General features: G+C 38.4%; 1 protein-coding gene across 9 annotated transcripts in view; it reads right to left on the bottom strand.

The window, feature by feature from the left end:
• The window catches only part of NBEA (neurobeachin), a 901,556-nt gene that overhangs the window by 583,713 nt on the left and 294,629 nt on the right, over window positions 1-23,214 (bottom strand). For all 9 annotated transcript variants that reach the window (XM_077484128.1, XM_077484132.1, XM_077484134.1 and 6 more), the window contains exons 11-14: window positions 21,549-21,657; window positions 15,022-15,174; window positions 13,077-13,245; window positions 3,163-3,242 (exon numbers count right to left, since the gene is read on the bottom strand). In XM_077484128.1, coding sequence (XP_077340254.1) covers window positions 3,163-3,242; window positions 13,077-13,245; window positions 15,022-15,174; window positions 21,549-21,657 — 511 coding nt within the window. The remainder of the gene's footprint in view (window positions 1-3,162; window positions 3,243-13,076; window positions 13,246-15,021; window positions 15,175-21,548; window positions 21,658-23,214) is intronic.

Genomic DNA, 23,214 nt, shown 5'->3' with positions numbered 1-23,214 from the left:
ATGGCACATCTTGACTTGAAATATTTTCCCACTCTTCTTTGCAAAAACACTCCAAATCTGTCAGAGATGACATCTCCTGTGTACAACCCTCTTCAGATCACCCCACAGATTTTCAATCAGATTCAGGTCTGGTCTCTGGCTGGGCCATTCCATAATTTTAATCTTCTGCCGGTGAAGCGATTCCTTTGCTGATTTGGATGTATGCTTTGGGTCATTGCCTTACTCAAAGATGACACTCATCTTCATGTTTAGCTTTCTAGCAGAAGTCTGAAGGTTTTCTGCCAGTATAGACTGGTATTTGGAACGGTTCATAAATCCCTCTACCTTGACTAAGGCCCTTGTTCCAGCTGAAGAAAAACAGCCAAAAAGCATACTTCACTGTGGGTATGGTGTTCTTTGGTGATCTACAGTGTTTTTGCACCAAGCATATCTTTTGGAATTATGGCAAAAAAGTTCAACCTTGGTTTCATCAGACCAGAACACATTTTCCGGCATGCTTTTGGGACATTTCAGATGTGTTTCTGAAAAATTTAGCTGGGCTTGGATGTTTTCCTTCATAAGAAAAGACTTTTGTCTTGCCACTCTACCCCATAGCCCAGACATATGAAGAATACAGGATATTGTTGTCACATGTACCCTACAGCCAGTACTTGCCAGATATTCCTGAAACTCCATTAATGTTGCTGTAGGCCTCTTGGCAGCCTCCCTGACCAGTTTTCTTCTTGTCTTTTCATCAATTTTGGAGGGATGTCCAATTTTTGGTAATGTCACTATTGTGCCATATTTTCTCCACTTGATGACTGTCTTCACTGTGTTCCATGGTATATCTAATGGCTTGATAATTCTTTTGTACCCTTATCCTGACTGATACCTTTTAACAATGACATCCCTCTGATGCTTTGGAAGCTCTCTGCGAACCATGGCTTTTGCTGTAGGATGCCACTAAGACAATGTCAGGAAAGACCTACTAGAACAGCTGAACTTTATTTGGGGTTAATCGGAGGCACTTGTGTACGGACTATTACTTAACAGGAGTTTGAATGTGATTGGTTAATTCTGAACACAGCTTCATCCCCAGTTATAAGAGAATGTGCACACTTATGCAACTACGTTATTTTAGTTTTTTTTATAGTTTTACCCCCCTTAAAAGTTTTCAGTTTGTTTTTCAACTGAGTTTTACAGTTTATAAAAGTCACATTAAAGGTGGAAAAAGTTCTGAAATTATTTATCTTTGTCTCATTTTTTTTACATCACAGAAACCTAACATTTTAACAGGGGTGTGTAGACTTTTTATATCCACTGTGTGTATATATATATATATATATATACACACACATTATATATATATATATATATATATATATATATATATATATATATATATATATATATATATATATATATATATATATATATATATATACACACACACACATTATATATATATATATATATATATATATATATATATATATATATATACACACACACACACACACACACATATATACACACACACACATATACAGCCATTTGCCTGGCTTTAAAATCTTTAATCAACAGTGGTATGATTTATGTAAAAGACAACTTAAACAAAAAAAAAAAAAGGATTAGACTTAAAACAAACTTATGCCTTGTTAATGTAGGGTACAGAAATGGGTTCAGTTCAATGCAGCTCTGTTTTAACCACCAGAAACAGAGATTTAGCCATGTAAAGCTCTTTGTTGGGATCCAAAATGTATACAGGGCTCTCCCTTCTCATTATGTGACAGTGATACTCACTAACCACAAGTGCAATCATGCTGCAGTAAAAAGGAGAGATTGGGGGCGTGGCTTGTGGCGCATGGAGTAGGACGCACTGACTGATCTCTCAACTGAGTCTCCTGTATTATATCCTGTGTCAAATACATCAAGGAAATTTCATTCATATGTTATGGAGATGCCCCAAGCTGGTGAGATACTGGCAGGATGTTATTCAGTCCATTAATAATATATATAAAAGGTTCAACTTGACTTTAACCAAGTTATGTGTATTTTGGGTGGATTGATGGAAGACCTGTATCCCTACTTATGTAGCACTTGTCAGATTGCTGTATTTAGCTAGAAAGCGGATAGCGAGATTCTGGTTATCCCCTCACACACCTACCTGTCGGCAGTAGATTCAACAGGTAAATCACATACTAATACAGGGATAAAAATACATACCTTCACAGGAATACTCCTCAGAAATTTCAAAAAATATGTCAGGAATGGCTGGACACTCCTGGGGTGGCTCCCTCTCAGCTTATACTTACCAGACTACGTCAAACTTGAGTAAGCCATGTGCCATATGCGTGGTGTGTCAGATGGCAGAGAGCAGATTTGGTCCAATATATACCCATGTAGGGATGGGCTACGTGCACTGCAAGAGTTTATTTTTTTTTTCTTGTTTTTTGTATTATGTTTGTTTTGGGTTTTTTATTGTATTGTTACTAGAAGTGAAAATACCACTGTTTGAATAGTGTGGACTCTTTGCAAACAAGTTCATATTTTATGTAAAGTAAAATGAAACTTTGAATACTTACTAACTGCATATGAAGTTTATACTTGAATGATTGTACCTTATATTTTCTTGTACAATAAAACCTTTTCTGATTTAAAAAAAAAAAAAAAAAGGAGAGATTAACATGCTCCCTACACCTGGACGTACTGGGTATTTTTTTTATTATAGACTTTTTAAATACATGCATACACACATACGTTAAAGATTAGACTTGTTTGGGATTTTTAAATATCTGAGGTTTACCTAAATTTCTTTTGGATTATATGCAAGCATTGTTATGGGTATTTTTTGCTATACTACTTTGTAACACATACTTTTAGAACTGGTAGGAGCTCCAAAAGAGACAATGATTTATGGTATTTTGAACTCAGAAATAGAATTAATCAAGACTCCACCAAGCTGCAGTTTTAAACATGGAAGAGAAAGAAAAGGAATGAATATGCAATGCCAACATTGCGTAATTATGATATATAAAACCAGATGAGTCCAAAAGTAAAGCCTTAGCAATAAGCCAAAGTTAGTTTAAAAAATATCCAATGTTTTACCTATTCCTCAGCTTATGTCAGGAATTAATAATTAAACTGGAAAACATATTCACATCCAGAAAGAGAATGCATTACCTTTAAAATGAGCTGCTTCAGAAACAGCAACATAAATGCTCTCAGGGAAATGATTTCTTTCTGAGAAGGTCGGGCGCCATCTAAATGAAAAAAACATGAACAGTTAAGTTTCCGATGGTAGGTAGACAATGCTCAAGAAAACAGTTTACATCGCTCTATATGGTTCTGTTCAAATCCATCATTTACCTAAAGCTGGTCACCATTTAGGAAGGCAAATGAAATCTCCCATCCATGTCTAGGAAAAGTGTAACTTGCATTGATGCCATTAGCAGTGTGCTCCAAATGTATACAGCATGCTTTAACCACTACAATACAGGGCACTTTCACCCCCTTCCTTCCCAGCCCAATTTTCAGCTTTCAGCGCTCTAGCGCTTTCAGTGACAATTGCGCGGTCATGCTACACTGTACCCAAATGAAATTGTTATCATTTTGTTCGCACAAATAGAGCTTTATTTTGGTGTTATTTATTCACGACTCCGATTTTTTTTTTTGCGATATAAGCGCAAAAATAGCGGAAATTTGGAAAAAAAACAATATTTTCTTTTTTCTATTTGAAAAGAAATCCAATAAAATCAAATTTTGTCATAAATTTAAGCCAAAATGTATTCTGCTACATGTTTTTGGTAAAGTATAATAATTGGTTTGTGTGATCACGGACATATGTACGCAAATGATCATGTACATATGTGTGCAGGTGATCACGTACATATGTGTGCAGATAATCATTGGGACATGTGATTTTAGTGGGACATATGTGGGGGACATGCTTTTATTATTAGGGACATGTGTTTTTATTATTTGGGGACATGTATGTTTTGGGGACATGTGTGTTTTGGGGACATATGTGGGGACTGTGTTTGTACTGTGTGGTGTGTTGTGTGTTTACACTACACTGATGATCAGTGAGTAAAAAGCTGTAAAAAGCAGCCCATACTCACTGATCATCAGCCGGCTGCAGCGTTCTGCTCTCCTCTCCTCAGCGGTGACTTCCGTGTGAGGAGAGGAGAGCCGATTGCCTAGCAACCGGCTGTTTGTTTACATCACATGACGGCCGTGATTGGACACGGCCGTCATGTGATCAGGAGGGCCAATCACAGAGCCCTCCTGCCTATCTGAGATGTGCCGTGTCCGGGTGACACGAGCGCATCGGGATCGAGCCGCTGCGCGGGCGCGCGCGCGCGATCCCGCTACTCCTGAAGGACGTTCCTGAACGTCCTATCAGGAGTAGACGGCTCCCACCCGGCCGTATATATGCATTGGCCGGGTGGGAAGTGGTTAAAGACACCTTATCACCACAACAAAAATACAGATCTTTTTTACTTGTGGCTTTCAGCACAGTGTGAATGTAACCTTCCCTCACGTTTACATGTTAGTCTACAGCTATTTTGTCTGCCAACAGACGAAAGATTCTCATGCCCACCTTGACAGAGCACATTTTCAGGATCTCTTAAGGCCTCATGCACACAGTACGTGTTGCCAACTCTCCTAAAAGCCTTTCCTCCTGGCAACAGCATTTTTTTGGCAGAAAAAAGCCTGATGCTTATAAAAGTGTGTAACGCATTTACATAGGCGCATGTACACAGGTCAATCGCTTGAACGTTAATCCAGAATAATAATTTATTCTGGCCACTGAAATTAATTACCTCTTAAATGCTAAGTGCACGTTTAGTTGCATTTACATGTGTTTAGAAGCATCAGGCATTTTTTTCTGCCAAAACTCTGCTGCGCCTGGATGCGCTGGCAGTCCTTTTTTTTTCCCTGCCTCTAAAAGCCTATGTATGCATGGACACATAGGATTACATTCAGGGGTGTTTAGAGGCAGGAAAGAAAAATGACAGACGTCACTAGGAGCAGCTGAAGAAACATTCAATGTGTATGAGGCCTAACTTTTAGGCAAAGTGTCAGAATACATGCAGGCAGATTTCTAATTATCACAACTATTCCCACTGCGCCAAATCCTTATGTCCTTTTAGAGGATTTAGATTGGAATTCTAAATACTGCTACAGACAGGCAGATCTCTCATTGTGAATACCTTCAGCTGCCCAACATGTGATTTTTTTTTGTTCTGCAGAAAAAAGAAGGAACAATCCAATTTGAATGGCGTTCTTTTCTTTCTTTTTTTTTCTTTACGTCCAATGCTTTCTTAGTGACCTTTCACAATGAAAATAACAAAATCTAATGGGGCGCTCCACTGCTCAGCTGCTGGAAAAAGACAGATCTCTTGGTGATAAGGGGGCAGTACACATGAAGACTGCATACCCATAGCAAGAATGCATGTTGATTTCATCCTATGAAACTGGATTTTATTTTATATATATATATATATATATATATATATATATATATATATATATATATATATATATATATATATATATATATACACACACACATACACACATACACTGAGCTCTCATGTCAACCCACTATGAAAAGTGTTTTTCTACAAAGCAGGAACTGCATTTTAAATCAAATATACAGAAATGGAGTTCAGACAAGGTGTACTAAATCTCCAGAGATGAAAATAAATTACTAGCTACACGGTCAGTGCTTTTTATCTGCTGTTGTATTGAGTTCACACATATCTGCTTTCACTGAAATAGGCAAATGTACACGCTCCAATAGTAATTCTCTATGGCATGCCTACAGAACAGATGCACTCTATCTGAATACTCTTCATTCAATAATCAGTTCAGAGAAGTGTTCTGCCCTAAAGGAAAACAATATCTTACACTGAGTGCTGTCCAAATGGGTATCTATCACACACCTTTCACTAAAGGCCTTTTCCTTTCCAATAAACTGAGCCATATTCACATAAACACATTTAATTTACACTGAAACTTGGTTCAAATGTTACAAAAGGCAATGGAGTGCAGAAAGTAACCTATTAAACATCACTTTTTTTGCCACCGAACTGCCCTAAGCCAATTATGGCTTGGCTGCTCAGAGTAAGAGTTGTTTAGATTTGCAGTTGGTGGCGTTTTAGAAACACGCAGTTGAGCCATGTTTTTAGTCCCCCTTAAAGCGCTTGTATAGTCATATTTGTAATTTTGACCTACAGGTAAGCCTATAATAAGGCTTACCTGTAGGTAAAAAGAATATCTCCTAAACCTGTATGGTTTAGGAGATATTCCCCTCGCAATAAGCTGGGGATTCTTGGCTGAAAGTCCAGCAGACGCCAGACCCTGCCAGGAAGAAAACTCCCACGTGCATGCGTGGGACTGACAACATTGAGGCTCCAGCCACTCACAACGCCAGAGCCGCGATATGCAGAAGACAGAGTGAGATGCCAGCGCCTCGAAGGTATTTCATATTGAGTTAGTATGCGGTGCATACTAGCTCAGTATGCCTTTTCCCTTACAGGTCTAGAAGAAAAAAAAAAGTCAGCGGGTTTACCCCCGCTTTAAGCTCAAAAGAAAGTGGACAGGGGTGTTCAGATGCCACAGACGTGATGCTTCACGTCACACCTGTGGCAAAAATATTGCCCCTGTTCCGTTCAGTGTCCAGTACAGCCACTGAATACAACTCATTCAAGCGAATGGGTACATGACACAAATGCCTCACTCCGCTGGTACAACATTTACAGGGTGGAACAGGCAGTGAGGAGGCGTCAAAATCGCCTCCTCTCCACATGTGAAATACCTCAAAAAAGAGGCATGGCAATTTAGCCGCACATCTAACACTGTGTTGACAGCACACATCTTCTGTAATGCTTTATTTTTTTCGAATGCTGCTATATTGACCTCCCTCTTTGCAACTCCTTGCTATTGTTTCTGCAGAATTCGCACATTAAGGCTAGGAGTGAGATATTTCTTTTTGTCTTCAAACACTTCAAATATTACAATCTACCACATCAAATTGTTTGCTTCAACTCTACTGCTAGTAATAAAAATATTTGTGGGTGGCAAGTGTTTTAAGGAGTTTAGCTATCTGACGAAGATTATCTGCAGGGACTGTCTTGGTTATATTCAGGCTAAAAATGGAGGTCTCAAAGAAGGGATAAGTCACTATTACACCAACAGTTGTCAAAATACACACACAATTTCAAAAATCATTTAAAATCCAGTATTCCTTATGCCATTCTGATTAAAGTGCACAAGTGGTGTTCGCTGAATCTGACAGGGTAGGTAGTGTTTGCTGCTTTGTGAGACAAAACATCTTATGGTCAGAGAACGTGTATAACCCTGTGTGGTAATACGGTAAGGGTGGTGGCAAAAACGTGTGAACACGAATGCCTGGTACACACTATATGTTTTTTTGTTTTTTTTTTACATACCTCAAGCACTACAATGACCAGACTTCTTCCCACAGATCAGATGTACTGTATGTTCAATTTAGTGAGGCATAAAGTTACAAGTTCTTACATCTACATCTAAACACAACAAATTAGCCTGAAGGAGCAGCTACAAGCTCAGCAAATCTTAAAATTGGCTGTACTTCTAAGAAATGTGCCAGAAATAACTAATGTTCTCTACAAAAATCAAATGCAGAAGCAAGACTTCACATCTAGAGAAACCCATCAATAAAATAAAAGACTGGCCAACTGGCAAACCAAGCCATGGAATGAGATAGGTAATACTTTTGTGTGGCCCTCATCATTTCTGATAACCTCAAAGAACCTTACTCTGTATAAAGTATCGGTAAAGCTGGTAGACCTTGCACTGGCAGTGCATAGTTTACAAACTAAACAAAAAGGTATTGACTTTCTGGTACACTATTTGCTGATCCTCAGTAGTTCTGACTTTACTTGCTTGCCCGTTACAGGTCAGTCACTCAAACAGCTGAAGCCAGACAAGCAGGCATCTAGCACTTACAGGTCTGAAATAGCAGCTTCTGTAATACCTCGTTACAATACAGGTTTCTTTTAACTAGGTATCTGAATGCAGCACACAGTATAATTCATGGGTAAGATGGGTACACAAGAGTGCATTTTAGGAGCAAAGAAGGAATGGCCAGGAGCCTTGCAGTGCCTTTTATAGGACAATTTTGAAAAATGATGGGTCTTTAGTAAAGGACTGACTTGAATTTTGCTGTATGTCTTAAATACTGTACAGATATTTTAGAATAGATACGGTTTACAACTGGTTGTTAGCAGAATTCTTTGGGAGATTAAAGCGTTTGTTAACCCCCAAAAAAATAAGAAAAATGGAACCTGTTCCTTTAAATCATTTTATACAGCACAATGTTTGTGATGTGTAATTTGGCCCCTTGTAACACCTAAAAAACCTGGCAGATCCTGCCAGTTTCTGCCCTCTCCAATATAAACTGACCGTGGTGCATCATGGCTGCTGAGCCCCAACACTGTGGTCAGTTTACGTGCCTCTGTCATCCACAGCCTGCTGTACTGTGTTTGTGTCCTCCTCTGTCCTCCTCCCCCATCCCCTCTCTGCCTGTCAGCTAGTACCAGGACCACCCCCCTCCTCCTGCTAATATCATAACATATTTGTTGCTACCATCCTCTCTGCAATATTAAATGATGTGCCGCACTGCATGTTTTTTCTAAAAAAAAAAAAAATCCACCGCTAAATACCTTATTCTATGGTGGTGGTCACGTGACCAGCCATATCTCTCTTCTTCTCCTGTCCTCCTCCCGGCTGACATTAGCGGGGATTTCTCAGCTACGCCCACTTTTCTGTCAGCTTGATAGTGCTAATTGGCACTATAAAATAAGGTATTTAGCGACGGATGTTTTAGAAAACACATGCCGTACAGCACATTATTTTATATTACAGAGAGGATGGTAAAAACAGCACTATGTGAGTTAACAACCACTTTAATGGACAAAAAGTGTTGTGTAAAGAAAATACCCCTACCCAAGACAAAGAAGACTTATCCATATTTTGACAAAAAAGAAAATGATCAGTAATCTATTTTGAAGGTACAAAAAAAAAGTTGATTTATAGCAGGGAAGGACTGGGAACCTTTTGTTTGGGAGGCAAACACAGTTAATTGACATTTTCATAGTAAGGACAGAATTCTAAGGGCCAATGAAAGTGTGTCCAACAAAATGTGCCACAATACTGCAGTGATTGGTGGCCTTTGATATAAAGAGTTTGTAAGGGATGAAACACTTTGAGCTGAAAGTTCTCTGCTGTGAAAATGATATGGAATAATAACCAAGCACAATAAATTTCATGGTTTTGCAATTTTCCAGCACAGACTTCCTTAGCAGCTCTTAACATTCAGTCACAAAATCTCAGCGCCACAAAGGAAGTCATTGCTGGAAGATTCTCATCGCCAAGCACCGCAATTGCAGGTCTGAACAGAGAGCATATAGGTATAGAATGATCAGCAGCTTTCACCAACTTAAGGGCCTGCTCTAATTGAGGTCCTCAGAATGTGGGAATAGAATCTCTCCCTCTCCAGTAAGAGTCATCTCAACATATATTATTTGTACTGGCCTGGGGAAGGCAAATTTGGGGGGGGGGGGGGGGGATGCCCCATGCCCAACTTTCTTCACTTAAATTATGGGGCCTTTCCAGCAAAAACATGCAGATAATTATCCATCCTAGATCTGGTGTAGAAACAATATTTATGTGGGGATGTTGGAAAATGAACACATTCAGTGACTTAAGAATACCAAGTTTTTTTGTTTTTTTTTATTATTTAAAATTGATCATTTCTTCTGAAAGGGATTAAACATACAACTACAAAAAAACGATTATACCCTACCCTTATATAATTCATACAACTGTCTACATAATGCAATTAACACTACATTTAACTGCCAACATTTCCCTTGTTAATCAACAAGAACAAAAAACTCCCATTTGGCAATGATTCTCTAGTCTTTGCATGATGTATGTGTATTTACATATAATATACTGTGTGTGTGTGTGTGTGTGTGTGTGTATGTATATATATATATATATATATATATATATATATATATATACACATACATATACACACACTTACCAATATTGTGACATGCTTCTAAGGTCATCAGTATACTACCTGCAATATTTGCTGTATTCCCATGCTAGAATAGTGAATTCAAAGGTAATTTTGGCATTGGAAAAGGTCATTTGAAGAAAGGCTACAATTGACATTAAGGCAGCCCTCACGTTCCATAATTTACAGGCAACAAAGTATAAGTCTCTAACTTATGATAAACTGACAGAAACCTTCAAACGTTACATAAGTTTCGCCTATTTGAAGACAACAACTACTTTAAAAATAAAAGATAAAACAGCCCACGCTCTAAACTAGAAAAACTCTTCATGTTATACTTTTCTGAAACGAAAGCCATTTTTTGTGCGTCTGTAGGAGGAAAAATAACATATCTTTCATTATAATGCCGTTATGAGTGAGCCAGTATCCCCCCCTGAGTATTCGCAAACAGATTCTAGTCTGTTCTCAGAAAAAGAAAGGCAAGTAATGCAATGCAATGAATTCTAATCTAATATGCATTCAAATCATATTGACAGCACTGCTACTAAAATAGCAGGTCTTCAAAATATTCATACATTTCAGCTTCGTTTATAAGCCAATGAAAAGTGCAACAATCTTCTATCAAAACACAAAGCAGCCAGGGTCCACTCTTTGAACAAAGCAGAACAGTCAAGACAAGGTTCCATTATAAAACCATGTTTATTGGTTGGTATAAATTTCTACTCTTAAAATCTAGCCCTCTATCCTTTCCTCCACAATTTCAAATAAAAACTTGTGACGCGGTGTAAAATCTACATGAAAACAGAATTCAATGATTTGCAAACCTCATAAACCCATATTTGTACATAAATGTACCATTTTAAAGAGAAAATAAGGTACTTTTGAAAAATTATGGCAGAAACACATCTTAACAAAGTTGGGACAGGGAAACAAAAAGCTGGCAAAGTAAGTGATACCCACAAGGAAGAGTAGGAAGAAAATTTTTACAACTCATTAGGTTAATTGGCAAAAGCTCAGTAACATGATTGGGTATAAAAAGAAAATGTTAGAGAGTCAATCTCTCAGAAGTAAAGATGGACAGAGGTTCACCAATCTGTGAAAAGCAGTGTCTAAAAAGTATCAAACAGGTTTAGAATAATGTTCCTTAATGTAAAATTGCAAAAACTTTAAATATATCATCTACAGTACATATATTATCAAAAGATTCAGAGAATCTGGAAAAATCTCTGCGCAAGGGATAAGGCTGAAACGTAATTTGGAAGCGCCTGATGATCTTCGGGCCCTCAGACGTCACTGCATTAAAGACAGGCATGATTCTGTGATAGATATCACTGCATGGGCTCAGGAATACTCACAAAAATCACTGTCTGTGAAGACAATTCTCTCTGCCATCCAAAGAAACAAAGTAAAGCTCTTAAGCAAAGCCTTATTGGAACATGATCCAGAAATGCTGCTGTCTTCTCTAGGCCAAAGTGCTTTTAAAATGGTCTGCTGCAAAGTGAAAAACTGTTCTGTGGTCAGACTAATTAAAACTTGACATTCATTTTTGGCAACTATGGGAGCCGTATCCTCCGGACTAAAGTAGAGGGACCTCCTAGCTCATCAGAGCTCAGTTCATAAGTCTGCATCTCTGATGATATTGGGGTGCATTAGAGCGTATGGAAATGGGTAGCGTGCACATCTGGAAAGGTGCCATCAATGCTGAACAATATAACCAGATTTGAGAGCGGCACATGCTTCCATCCAGAGGATGTCTTTTTTTAGGGAAGGCCTTGCATATTTCAGCAGGACAATGCTAGACCACATACTGCATATATGACAACAGCACGGCTTCATAAGTAGAGTTTGGGTGCTTAACTGGCCTGCCTGCAGTCCAGACCTTTCACCAAGGTCTGGACTGCAGACTCCTATATCAGACAAAAATGGGACAACACTCCTCTCCCAAAACTCCAGCAACTGGTCACCTCAGTTTTCAGACATTTACAGAGTGTTGTTAAAAGAAGAGTGGATTCTCCACTGTGGTAAACATGGCCCCTGTCCTAACTTTTTTGAGATGCTGCCATCAATTTCAAAATTACCTTAATTTTTATATAAAATTGTAATTGTTTTCAGTTTTAAAACATCCAATAGGTTTTCTATTGTGAACAAAATATAAGTTGATGAGATTTGCAAAACATTGCATTCTGTTTTTATGTAGATTTTACACAGTATCACAACTTATTTGGAATTGGGGTTGAATAACTACGGTACTAAAATAAGGATTTCAAGAAGTTCAGCTTGTCATCCTTCATGCTAAAATTTATGTCCTCCCACACATTTACATTGTTCTTGCACAACTTGCATTTAAGTGGTTATAGCTGGGAAATTCATCTCCCAAAATGTACCCTAGCATTCTGCACCCCTCAGCATACACCTATAGTATTCCTTGAAATGATCATCCATCGGTTTTATGCTGCTTTCTTTCTTTTTGAATGACTGAAGGAGAGAGAAGAAGCAGATCTTGTGGGTGATCATTTCCTTCTTTTACAAGAAATTGACCCAGCCATAAAAATGAAGCTGTTGCTTTTGTCAACCAATAAAAAGTTTTTTTTTTTCTTCTCAAAATCCTTTTATCCACCGAATGCATTCCAAAAATGCATGAACATGATAGAGTACATTGTTTTATTTCTTTGTAATGCGTAGTGCATTACAAAGAAATAAAACAATGTACTCTATCATGTTCATGCATTTTTGGAATGCATTCGGTGGATAAAAGGATTTTGAGAAGAAAAAAAAAAACTGCAATATAAAGAAAATGCTACATATGGATGTGGTGACCTAGAAAGAACATGTTCTTTTGTACCCAAAAAGTTTAAAGAAAACAAATCTGATTGGTTGACCACACCTTACTTCCTTTCCCACCAGTTGGTATACATGAGACTAAAATATTATCTGTCAACACATTTAGATTATTCAAAGACCAATCAACATTTAAATAAAATATTGTAAAACATTGCACAGCACAGTACAAGCTACTCACCGAGCCCTTTTGGGTTTATGCCACTACTGTCAGCAGGATTTACAACCCAGTAGTAGTACTTTAGTGTGTGCATTAGCTGTAATACTGTTCCCACCCTTCGGATGGTGGTGTAAATTGTGGCAGTGCCAATAAACTCAGCTGACAGATAGGTGTACAGTGAGAGCTGCACCTAAAACAGACAGAAACAAATTGGTTACAAAGGGCTATGCAATAAAAGTAACATGAGTAACTTGGTATTAAACCAAAAAACATAATGTATTGCAGTTTACCAATCCTTCGATGTGGTAGTTGCATTGGTTTCCCTTTTTAGACTTTTTTTTTTTCATTATTTCACCTGGTGATCTAGCTAGTAACACACTTCTGTTCTTAGGCTGGAATCACACCTATGCATTCTTAGTGCTTTTTGTATTTGGCAGATTTGCACTACAGAACGTGTTCCATAGGAAACCATGTTAAATGGACTGTAGTGCAAATCTTCAAAATGCAAAAAGCAATAAAAATGCATAGGTGTGAATCCAGCCTTAGACACCTCTGCACAGCAGCATTGTCAGTCTGGGGAGAGCATAGTGTTAGTCCCTTTTCACATTGGCGCGATTTGACATGCAATTTGGCATGCCAAATCTCAGCCTATTGCCAGCAATGGTATTGTCCCAATTGGTGCGACGCAGACTTTGTAGCACCGCACCGATTTCCAAAAGTAGTTCCTGCACTATTTTTGTTGACTTCAGGTGTGATTTCAATAGAAATCTGTGCATTACCCCGCACAAATGTCTTTCAAATCACCCCTGAACTTGCACTGAAATGCGGGTTTAAAATCATGCGAGTTCAGCTGAACTCACACAAATTTAAACCTGCGTTCAGTGTTAATGTACCCAAGTTGAAGCTGAATTCCAGCTAACACTTTATAAGCAGCTACACAAACTGTTCTTCATTTCCTTTTGGGATAAAGGTTTTACATACTGTAAATGAATAAAAGCCGACCATTCAAAGCACCCCTGTTCTTGCCTGTCAAGTCTCTAACTGCTACTTTGTCTGGGCAGCTTATCCTGTTAAGGGAAGTTGAAAAAAATAATAGTCTTACTGGTTGGATCCCCAGGTGAACAACACAGGAAATAACCCTAAAGAAAACTAATGCAGCCACCACATCTAAAAGTTGGTAAGCTGCAACATACCATTGTTTTTGGGTTTAATACCGCTTTAAGGTTTAGCACTGTAGGGAAGGCTGAAGCATGTATTTTTCAAAAACCAGTGACCCTATAATCCCTAAAACCAAACAAATTTGAAATATGGGAAGCATTGGTAGAAAATGGGAAGCTGCAGAATTTCAAATTTATTGTGTGAATAACACAGGGGCTGGCACTATAGCATATGAGGAGGAGCAAACTCTTGCAAGCTGTGTTTGACAATTCTGCAGTACCTACCTGCTACTTATGTCTACCTAGTATATATTCCTTATCCTCTCCTGAGATTACATGGACACTCAATATTAGATCACAATGCATATTGTATTACAAGGGCTCAAGTAGAAACTTTTCTAATAAGCATGAATCCACCCATGGCATTAGTGAACAAAATCTAAAGTGGAATATAAATTAGATACAAAATAATTTTGGTATGTCTTATATCCTCACCTGGTCAATTAAAACTATATTATCACTTCCCAGCATTTGACTTTGTGATGTCTCTAGTACACGTTTTGCTTTTATGTCTCCTTTAAATTCATTACAAAGGCCAGAAATGAAGTTCTAAAAAAAAGATTACTACTGTGTAAGCATAAAACTCCTTAATGTAAAAAAAAAAAAAAAGTAAAAAAAAGAAAAAAGACAAAAAACATAAATGGGTCAGTGGGGTGCTTTAAACGCTAAATGAGAAGTCCTGGACTGAAATATGTCCAGACGTCTTTTCCAGTAAATGCTATATGTCAGGAATTAAACTTGTATGGTACCTTTGCTGGTGTGTGTATCCAGATGGCAGGGTTGAAGAGGATATGATCACAAAGCTGCTTCAGTAAAGGTGCCCCGTGAGATAGACCATCCAGGTATTTCGCAAATGATAGAAACTGCTCCAGCACCGCTCTAGTTATGTGAACCCTGGAGGACTGCAACAAGATGGCACACAATCAACACTCCACAATGTAACTACAACACATCCTTTTTACTACATACAGTGTTTATTTTATTTCACGTTAAAGAACATGTGCAGAGAAGCCTTTGTAAAAACTCGTTTGCCTTTTTGTAGTTGACAGATTTCCCTCTTGAACACAAGATGAGTTGAGAAAATCAGCAATTATATCAATTCATTTCTGAAGGTTTGGCAAGGTCAACCAATACAAATAAAGGGAAATACGGTTAAAATTAGAAATTGTTTGGTGAAGATCTTGTTTTTTTTTCCAGGGTACTGTTCAGCTTTTTCTTTATACTCATGAATGTTCAGAGATTCACAGCCCTCAGTTCTTAAAAGCATCAGGAGAACTGAAAGATGTTGGCTCTTCAAGTATGGATAGTTACATAAAATGAGACAGATGGACTGTTTGGTAAGGAAAAGTGTTGCGAGACGCCTAATTAGTTATACTCTTATTCACAGCAGTAGCTCTTGCAACAACCATCAGCACAGCTCATTTCAGATAAGGGCTGAGACTTTACACAGCTCTTGGTTTTTATGCAGTAGTTAAAGTGTAGGCCAGGGGAAAAGAAAAACAAAACACAAATGCAGTACATCTCTTCAATACAGGCACTTCTGCCTAGGTTTTAACCCTTCAAAGATCCTGCAAGTACAGGACACTACCCATGGATCTGCAGGAAATGCACCCAGGTAATAATTTCCTGTTGTGGACCAACAATATCTTTTTCTAGACTAAAGCCTGCAAATCTGCTTGGGTTACTATGGGTAGCTGCAAATTATCCTGCAATTTACACTAGGTCTCTGAAATGTATTAAAGCATAAATTAAAGGCGAAGTATAGCCAAAGCTCGTTTGGCTGTACTTCTCTTATAGATCCCAGAAGGGCAGTTAGTTTTGCACTCCTGTGACCCATTTTCAGCAGAGAGCAGGCTGAAGTTTGCTCCCTGCTGATGTCACAGAAGTCGGTCTAGGGGCCACGTCATCACGACAATGAAAGTCTGGATCCATCAGGTCCCTGGAACAACACGCGGCTCAGCCTCTCAGCAAGCCGCTAAGAGCTTGAGCGGGCCACCCCCTCCACAGCCCAGTGCTCCAGTGAGTACAGAGGGAGCAGAGCAGAGAGCTGCTGATTGACAGTCAGCGGCTCTCTGCTCTGGGAGCTATCAGAACCGAGCAATCAGCAGTGTTTGATCGCTCGGACCGATGCTGCATCCACCTATGTAGGTTTAATACTGCAAAAAAGCTCAAACCTATACTTCTTTTAACTGTATTTGAGCATCATCAACCGAAAACACTATTAAAATAATTCCTAATATTTAATGTAAACTCACCAATCCATATCTCCATGTTTACTTTGTAAAGAAAACACTTTGAAAAACACCGAAAAAGGGGTTATTGCAAACTAAATTAGAAAGGAGCTAGTTTAGGTCCACATCCCTAGTACAATATGTAAAAAACTATGTTCCTCAACAAATGGGACTTTAATGAACCAAAAACGTTCAGGGAGTAGGAATTTTGGTAAAATTACAAATTTATTGCAACACATCAATGACGTGTCAACAAGATGAACAAAATTGAAAAACATGATAATAATTAGGACAGACATGAGAAACAAACAATAAGGAAGAGAGCCCAAATCAATTGTCGAAAAGACAGAAGAATTCCAATGCGTTTAGACAAATAAGGTAAAGGTCTTCTTCAGGGTAAATGGGCTGAGACTTTCCAGATCAATACATACAATCTCATGTTACATACATGTCAATCAGAAAAAAATCATAGCTCAACAGATAGAATGAAACTAGAACACCACTGCAGTGCCATGTAACTAAAGCAGGATGGAACTAGACCTTGTCCACATCAAATATCCCCCCCATGCGTCTGAGCCTGCCTTCCGAAGAGGGGCCAGAGCAGCATCAAGGGAAAACCCAACAGGGATTTAGGTATATGCAAAAACAGGAGGAAAGGAGTAAATAAATATTAAATACGTTACAGTGTAGAGCATGAATTGATACACCAAAAAATGGATGCTCAGCCAAAAAGGTAATAACCATACCTATCACTTGAAAGTTTGTGAATCTATCACCATGGAAGTTAGTCCATAGCGCAGAAACCAGATCCCACTGCAAAAAACACTGAGTGAAATAAGGCTATACCGTATATAAGGTCTAAGAGTAGAAAATGTCCAAAGGTTGTTCAACAGGTATCCAGAGAGAGGCTGAACAAACAGCCAGACCCGAAATCAAAAATGGTATATATTTGTAATGTACCAGGGGGCAGAAGGATTAACCCGAATGTGCAAGAAATCTTAGAGGATAATAAACCCCAAGGAACGAAGTAGTATCACATACCTTGTAAGCCTTGCGAGTCTCTTAAGTATAGCAGTTCCTCATATCTCCAAAGAGCTACCAGGAGCATAGGGAGCTGTCTGTTTTTAAATGGTGGCCATAATGAAGATGAGGGGTGGGGTGGGTGATGTCACTGAGGGAAACTCCCTCGATGCAGCTCCATGATTAGCCCCCCTGAGCTGACAGCACACCATGTCACCCCGCTGACACAGATGTATCCAATCACGGTGACGCTGGGTCAAGGCGCCACCCGCAAATCACGCCATCACAAGAGGCTGACTCGAATTACGTTATCACGGGCAGACGCCGACCCGATCATGTGATGGTACAGCATGCTGTGCCACCCGCCCACTGAGTCACGAGGGACCAAAGCGCATGGAAACAGACCATGCATCAGAGCCCAAAGTAAGTCACCGTCACCGCCCCTCGGGGGGGCAGTCTGTACGGCCTGAGTGTGCCAGCTGGAAGAAAAGAACAAACGAACGCAAGGGGAAAAGAGAAGGGAAAGGGGCTCGGCTGTGTTATGGAGAACCATGGACAAAGATGTATAAATTACAAAACAACCATCAGGACTGGAGGCAAATGTGGCTAAAGTGAATGGGCATATATTGCAATGACAGACCCTAAACTAACCAAATTGGATGCTTAAACAAGAAAAAGAAAAGGAGAAAGATAACATTTGCCTTAGCTCATGTCCAAATGAGAACATTGACAAGTTTGAGGTGATAAAGGATATACAGCTTTCTTTTAATAAAAAAATATTCTCAAACAGCTCTATTCCAAAACTATTAAAGAGGGCACACAACTTAAACCATAAAAAATGCAAGCAATAGATAATCTTATTGCACTTCTAGAGGAAAATCATCCGAACCCTGATCTCATTGGTCGCATAGCTTTGGAACATTTATTGTAAAAGCTTGATCAAACCAGCTCTAGTAGTATGCTGGTGGCGGCCCCTCTCTGGGAGGCAGGCTCAGACGTATGGGGGGGGGATATTTGATGTGGACACGGTCAGGTTCCATCGTGCTTTGGCTACATGGTGCTGCAGTGACTTTCTAGTTTCCTTCTATATGTTGAGCTATGATGTTTATCGATTGACATATATGACACATGAGATTGTATGTATTGATCTGGAAAGTCTCAGCCCATATTTTTACTTTTGCATGGACACTGTTTTTGAACTGGAATTTTTATTTCAAGGACTTTATACACATTGGTGTCTGGCTACATATATTTAATAAATTGATGTGTATGGCTTTATTATTATTATTATCACAATATTTATGCAGCTAATAGCAATTAGGTGTGTGTTTTTTTTATATATTAGCAGCGCTGGGCATTTGTTTATGAATATTTCAGTTACACATGTGGGATTGTGATTAGCGTCAGCAGCTTTTTTAGGCTCATATATTTATATTTAACATCTACCAGTGGCGTGTAGGTATATTTGTTTACTATTGCACTTGTATAATATTTAAAGGCTCAGGAGCCATTAAATGTTTTCAGTAAGAAATGTTGAACTTTTCACAGACGTATGTCTGGAAAGTTAATCAAATTAAATTTTTCTTAGTGGCAAATTTGAACAAATCTAGTGATCTATAATTGACTACAGAATCATAAAAACCAAAAAAAAAACAACTACAGCAAGAGTAAGCTGGTGTGAACAGTGTGTTTTGATGCACCTAGTAGGTATAGAGTGAATTTAAACTTAAATTTAAACTTAAATTTAGTTAGACTTGAACGTAAACATCTATCAAGACGCATACGAAAATAGTGAATTTTTCCCTCAACCTTTAATGTCTCAGCAAAATGTCTAGAGGAGCAGTTAATGGCTAAAGATTCAGCCCTCTATAACTCTCAGGCAAGTACATATTGAGGTTTGCTTCGGATTCTCTCTTCGTCCTTCCAGGTGAATATAGAAATGTTCTGATATATCTAATAATTATGCTGTAGACCAATATGTGAGCCACTACTTTTGTGTTTTTAACTTTTGTATTTAATTTTTTATTTTGCAAATTGTAAGTCTTCACAATTGACCTCCCCTACGTAGGCCACATCATTTGGAGTGTGTAATTACCATATTGCTATTAAAATCTCAATAAAAAGATTTATTATATATATATATATATATATATATATATTAGCTGGGCTTTAAATCTACTGGTTTCAGCAGTTTGCGCTTCTGCCTTTCTCTAACTTTATGATTAAGCACAATTACACATGCACTGCCATTATACCCTCGCTGTGAAATGTATTCCAGGTTTAAAGTGGAACTATATTCAACTACACTTTAACATTGACACAGTATGTTTCTTCTGCAATCAAAATCCTTGCTATTTGCAATTTTTTAAAATACTGCTATAGTTTCACTTTAAATACCACTTACCTACCCACCTAAATAACGTTTGCATTTTCTCCCTATAATTGTGTGGGTTACCTGTGCGTGTGCTCCTTTCTTACCACAGTTTAAAAACAAACTGGCAAGTTAACAGACTACCTCCAAACTGGGCCTAGTAGGTTTGAGACTAGCATAGTTTGTGAGCTGTAATTTTAAAGAAATACGCTCTTTAGTACAATCCCAATTCTAAAAAAAAGCTGAGGTATGGTGTAAAACCTATGTAAAAAAAGAATGCAATGCTTAGCAAATCTCATAAACCCACATTTTATTTTCAACAGAAAATAGAAAACATATGTTTAAACTTAGAATATGTGTTGTTTTAAGAAACAAAAAAGGTCATTTTGAAATTGAAGCTTATTTAAAATGGTCTGTTGCAAAGTGGAAAACTGTTCTGTGGTCAGACGAGTCAAAATCTGACATTCTTTTTGGCAACCATAGGTGCCACATCCTCCAAACCAAATAGGAGAGGGACATTTGATCTTGCTATCAGCATTCAGTTCAAAAGCCTGCATCTCTGATGGTATGGGGGTGCATTAGTGGGTATGGAATGGGCAGATTGCACATATGGAAAGGCACTATCAATGCTGAAAGATATATCTAGAAGCATATGCTCCCATCCAGATGACTTCTTTTTCTGGTAAGGCCTTACATATTTCAGCAAGACAATGCTAAACCACATACTGCATTCATGACAACATAGTAGAAGAGTCTGGGTGATTAACTGGCTTGTCTGCAGTCCAGAGCTTTCAACAATTGAAAATATTTGTCACATCTTGAATTGGAAAATATGACAAAAACGACCCAAGACTGTTTAGGAGTTGTAATCCTATATCAGACAAGAATGGGACAACATTCCTCTTCCAAATCTCCAGCAACCGGTCTCAGCTCTCAGGTGTTTACAGGGTGTTAAAAGAAGAGGGGATGCTACGCCATGTGAAACATGACCCTGTCCCAACCTTTTGAGACAAGTTGCTGCCATCAATTTCAAAATTATTCATTTTTTGTGTTAAAATGGTACATTTCTATTGTAAATAAAGATGATTCCATGATGATTTACATTACAGTAGCCTAAATATTACCTACAACCATCAAAAAATGGTAGGCAGAATGGTCAAGTTATATAATGTATTACTCAGGTATAAGGAGTGCAGTATGTGCTACATAGGACATCAATCTTATGCAGAAAGCCATTTGATTGAGGGCTCTACCAAGCTATGCAGAGGGCAAAGGAAGTAGGTGAACAAATGGAAGAGGCCATAGGGGTTTAGTGAACAAGAAAAAGAAAAAGGGAAGAGATGACATGATTTAGGAGTAAATATATTAGAAGGTATAAGAAGTGAAGGTGCAGAAGGAAGGGGGATGGAAAGGGGTTGAAAATATAATTTTTTTTTTTTTCAGCAGGCAGAGAGTCAAAGTCCTAATAACCATGTTCATAATAAGGCGAGTGAGGTAGTGCCCAATGTAGCAAATGCATAGGTCTATGGGGACTTTTCATAGTGATTATTCAGGATGCTAAAAAGCATTTTGTTAATCTCAAAGCCATACAATTACAAGTTTTGACGTTGTGAAAGGGGATTTTTTTTTTCTTGTGCATATTTATTCAGCTTACCTTTTCCAAGAGGTAGCCAATGACTAGAAAACCTTTTCCTCCCAGCATCTGTTCCTGCATTGCCACAGAACTCTTCAACAGCTCCACCAAGAAGGCCAGCAAGGTGGCACTAAAGCAATAACAAAGTAATGAAATAATCAATAACACCAATGTAGTAATTATTTCACACAGCTATATTTGGTAAGGGTACAACTCGCATGCTATATGGTAAGTGATTCATAGCTTTGGAGACCAAATAGGGCATCCCTTTGTTAAAACTGACTTTATGCAGCAAAGCTGGTAAAAAAAAAAAAAAAAAAATGGAGACGGTATCTTATCTGAGCTGATCCACAATGATAATTACAATGAGATACATATTTTACTTTTCATTCTTACATTTTTTTCAACAATTTAATTTGAAAAACTACATATAAACCACCAAATGCAAGTCACAGTAACAGTCTGGCCACATGGTAAAAAGCACAATAAGGAGCTTTATGGATCAGATTTTGAACAGCATGGGTACAGCATCATCTATAAAGTTGCTTTTTCCTAATGGTGTTTATTCTATTGTTTTCTGATTTGCCTACACAGAGTGACATATGTTCTGTTCACAATTCAAATATCTACATTTTGCTTGCTGCCATGTGGCAGCTGTAGACATGTGGAGAACTGTGCAGATGAGCACAAGGGTTCTTGCATGCAGGCATGCAGTAGGCATACACTGGATAAAATAAAAATACGCTTGTTGTTGTGGCTCCCTGAGAACCACAGTTGCAGCATATTTTTGCCTATAGGCATGCATTACAAAAAAACGCGGCTATTATGTGCATAAGCGCAGACACTTGCATGTGTATGGGTGTACTTTTCAAAACCTAAAATGTTATGTTTTGAAAAATATGCCTGTACAAAAGCAAACGCAACCACCGGAGTTTAGGCATGCATAGCTATGTACAGTACAGAGTTTTTTTGTAATGCATGTCTGTGGGCAAAAAAAACACTCTGCAGATGTGGTTGCCAGAAGCCAAAGCAATTCAAGCATTTTACTCTGTATTCCTAATATATGCCATGTGCCCTATTCCATCATTACTCTATGATTATTTACAAATGGGTCAAATGTGTAAGAAACTTTACAAACGTTGTAAATGTCCATCGTATTGCACACACTGAATACATTTCTTGGGAGTCATTTATAAAGTAATCATTCCAGCTGTAACAGTACACTGCCATGAAGTACCCTGCTAACATTTCAACAGCCCACTGAGCAAAACTCTTTTAGCAGCCCACCTTAAAACAGCAGACAGTAGAGCAGCCTTTCTCAACTAAAGCCAGCCATTGATGGAGCAATTTTCTTTCCTGGAACCACAGGAAAGAAAATCGCTCTATTTCCCTATCAACAGTGTTGATGAGGGATTCCCTCTTGTGGAGCCATTGTCTTCTCCTGGCAGGAGAAGCCATCCCCACCAGGAGAACACTGATTACTGCTAGTGGCTATAATAGCCACTAGCAATAATTCGCAAATAAAATCCGACTGGCTGGTAGTACCCAAGTTGATTAATCAACTTGGGTACATTCAGCCTGCGCATACATGGTTCAAATCTTGGCAAGGTGACACTCAACTTACCAATGTAAGGGGGCACCTTTCCATTGCCTAACACAGTAAGCAGGCATTTCTCTACTGACCAAT

This window comes from Lithobates pipiens, unplaced genomic scaffold (assembly GCF_037356315.1).
Source record: "Lithobates pipiens isolate NorthernLeopardFrog02 unplaced genomic scaffold, aLitPip1_a1.2 Scaffold_16, whole genome shotgun sequence".
In the NCBI taxonomy this organism is placed as follows: Eukaryota; Metazoa; Chordata; class Amphibia; order Anura; family Ranidae; genus Lithobates; species Lithobates pipiens.
This window is presented reverse-complemented; position numbering and strand designations above follow the sequence as displayed.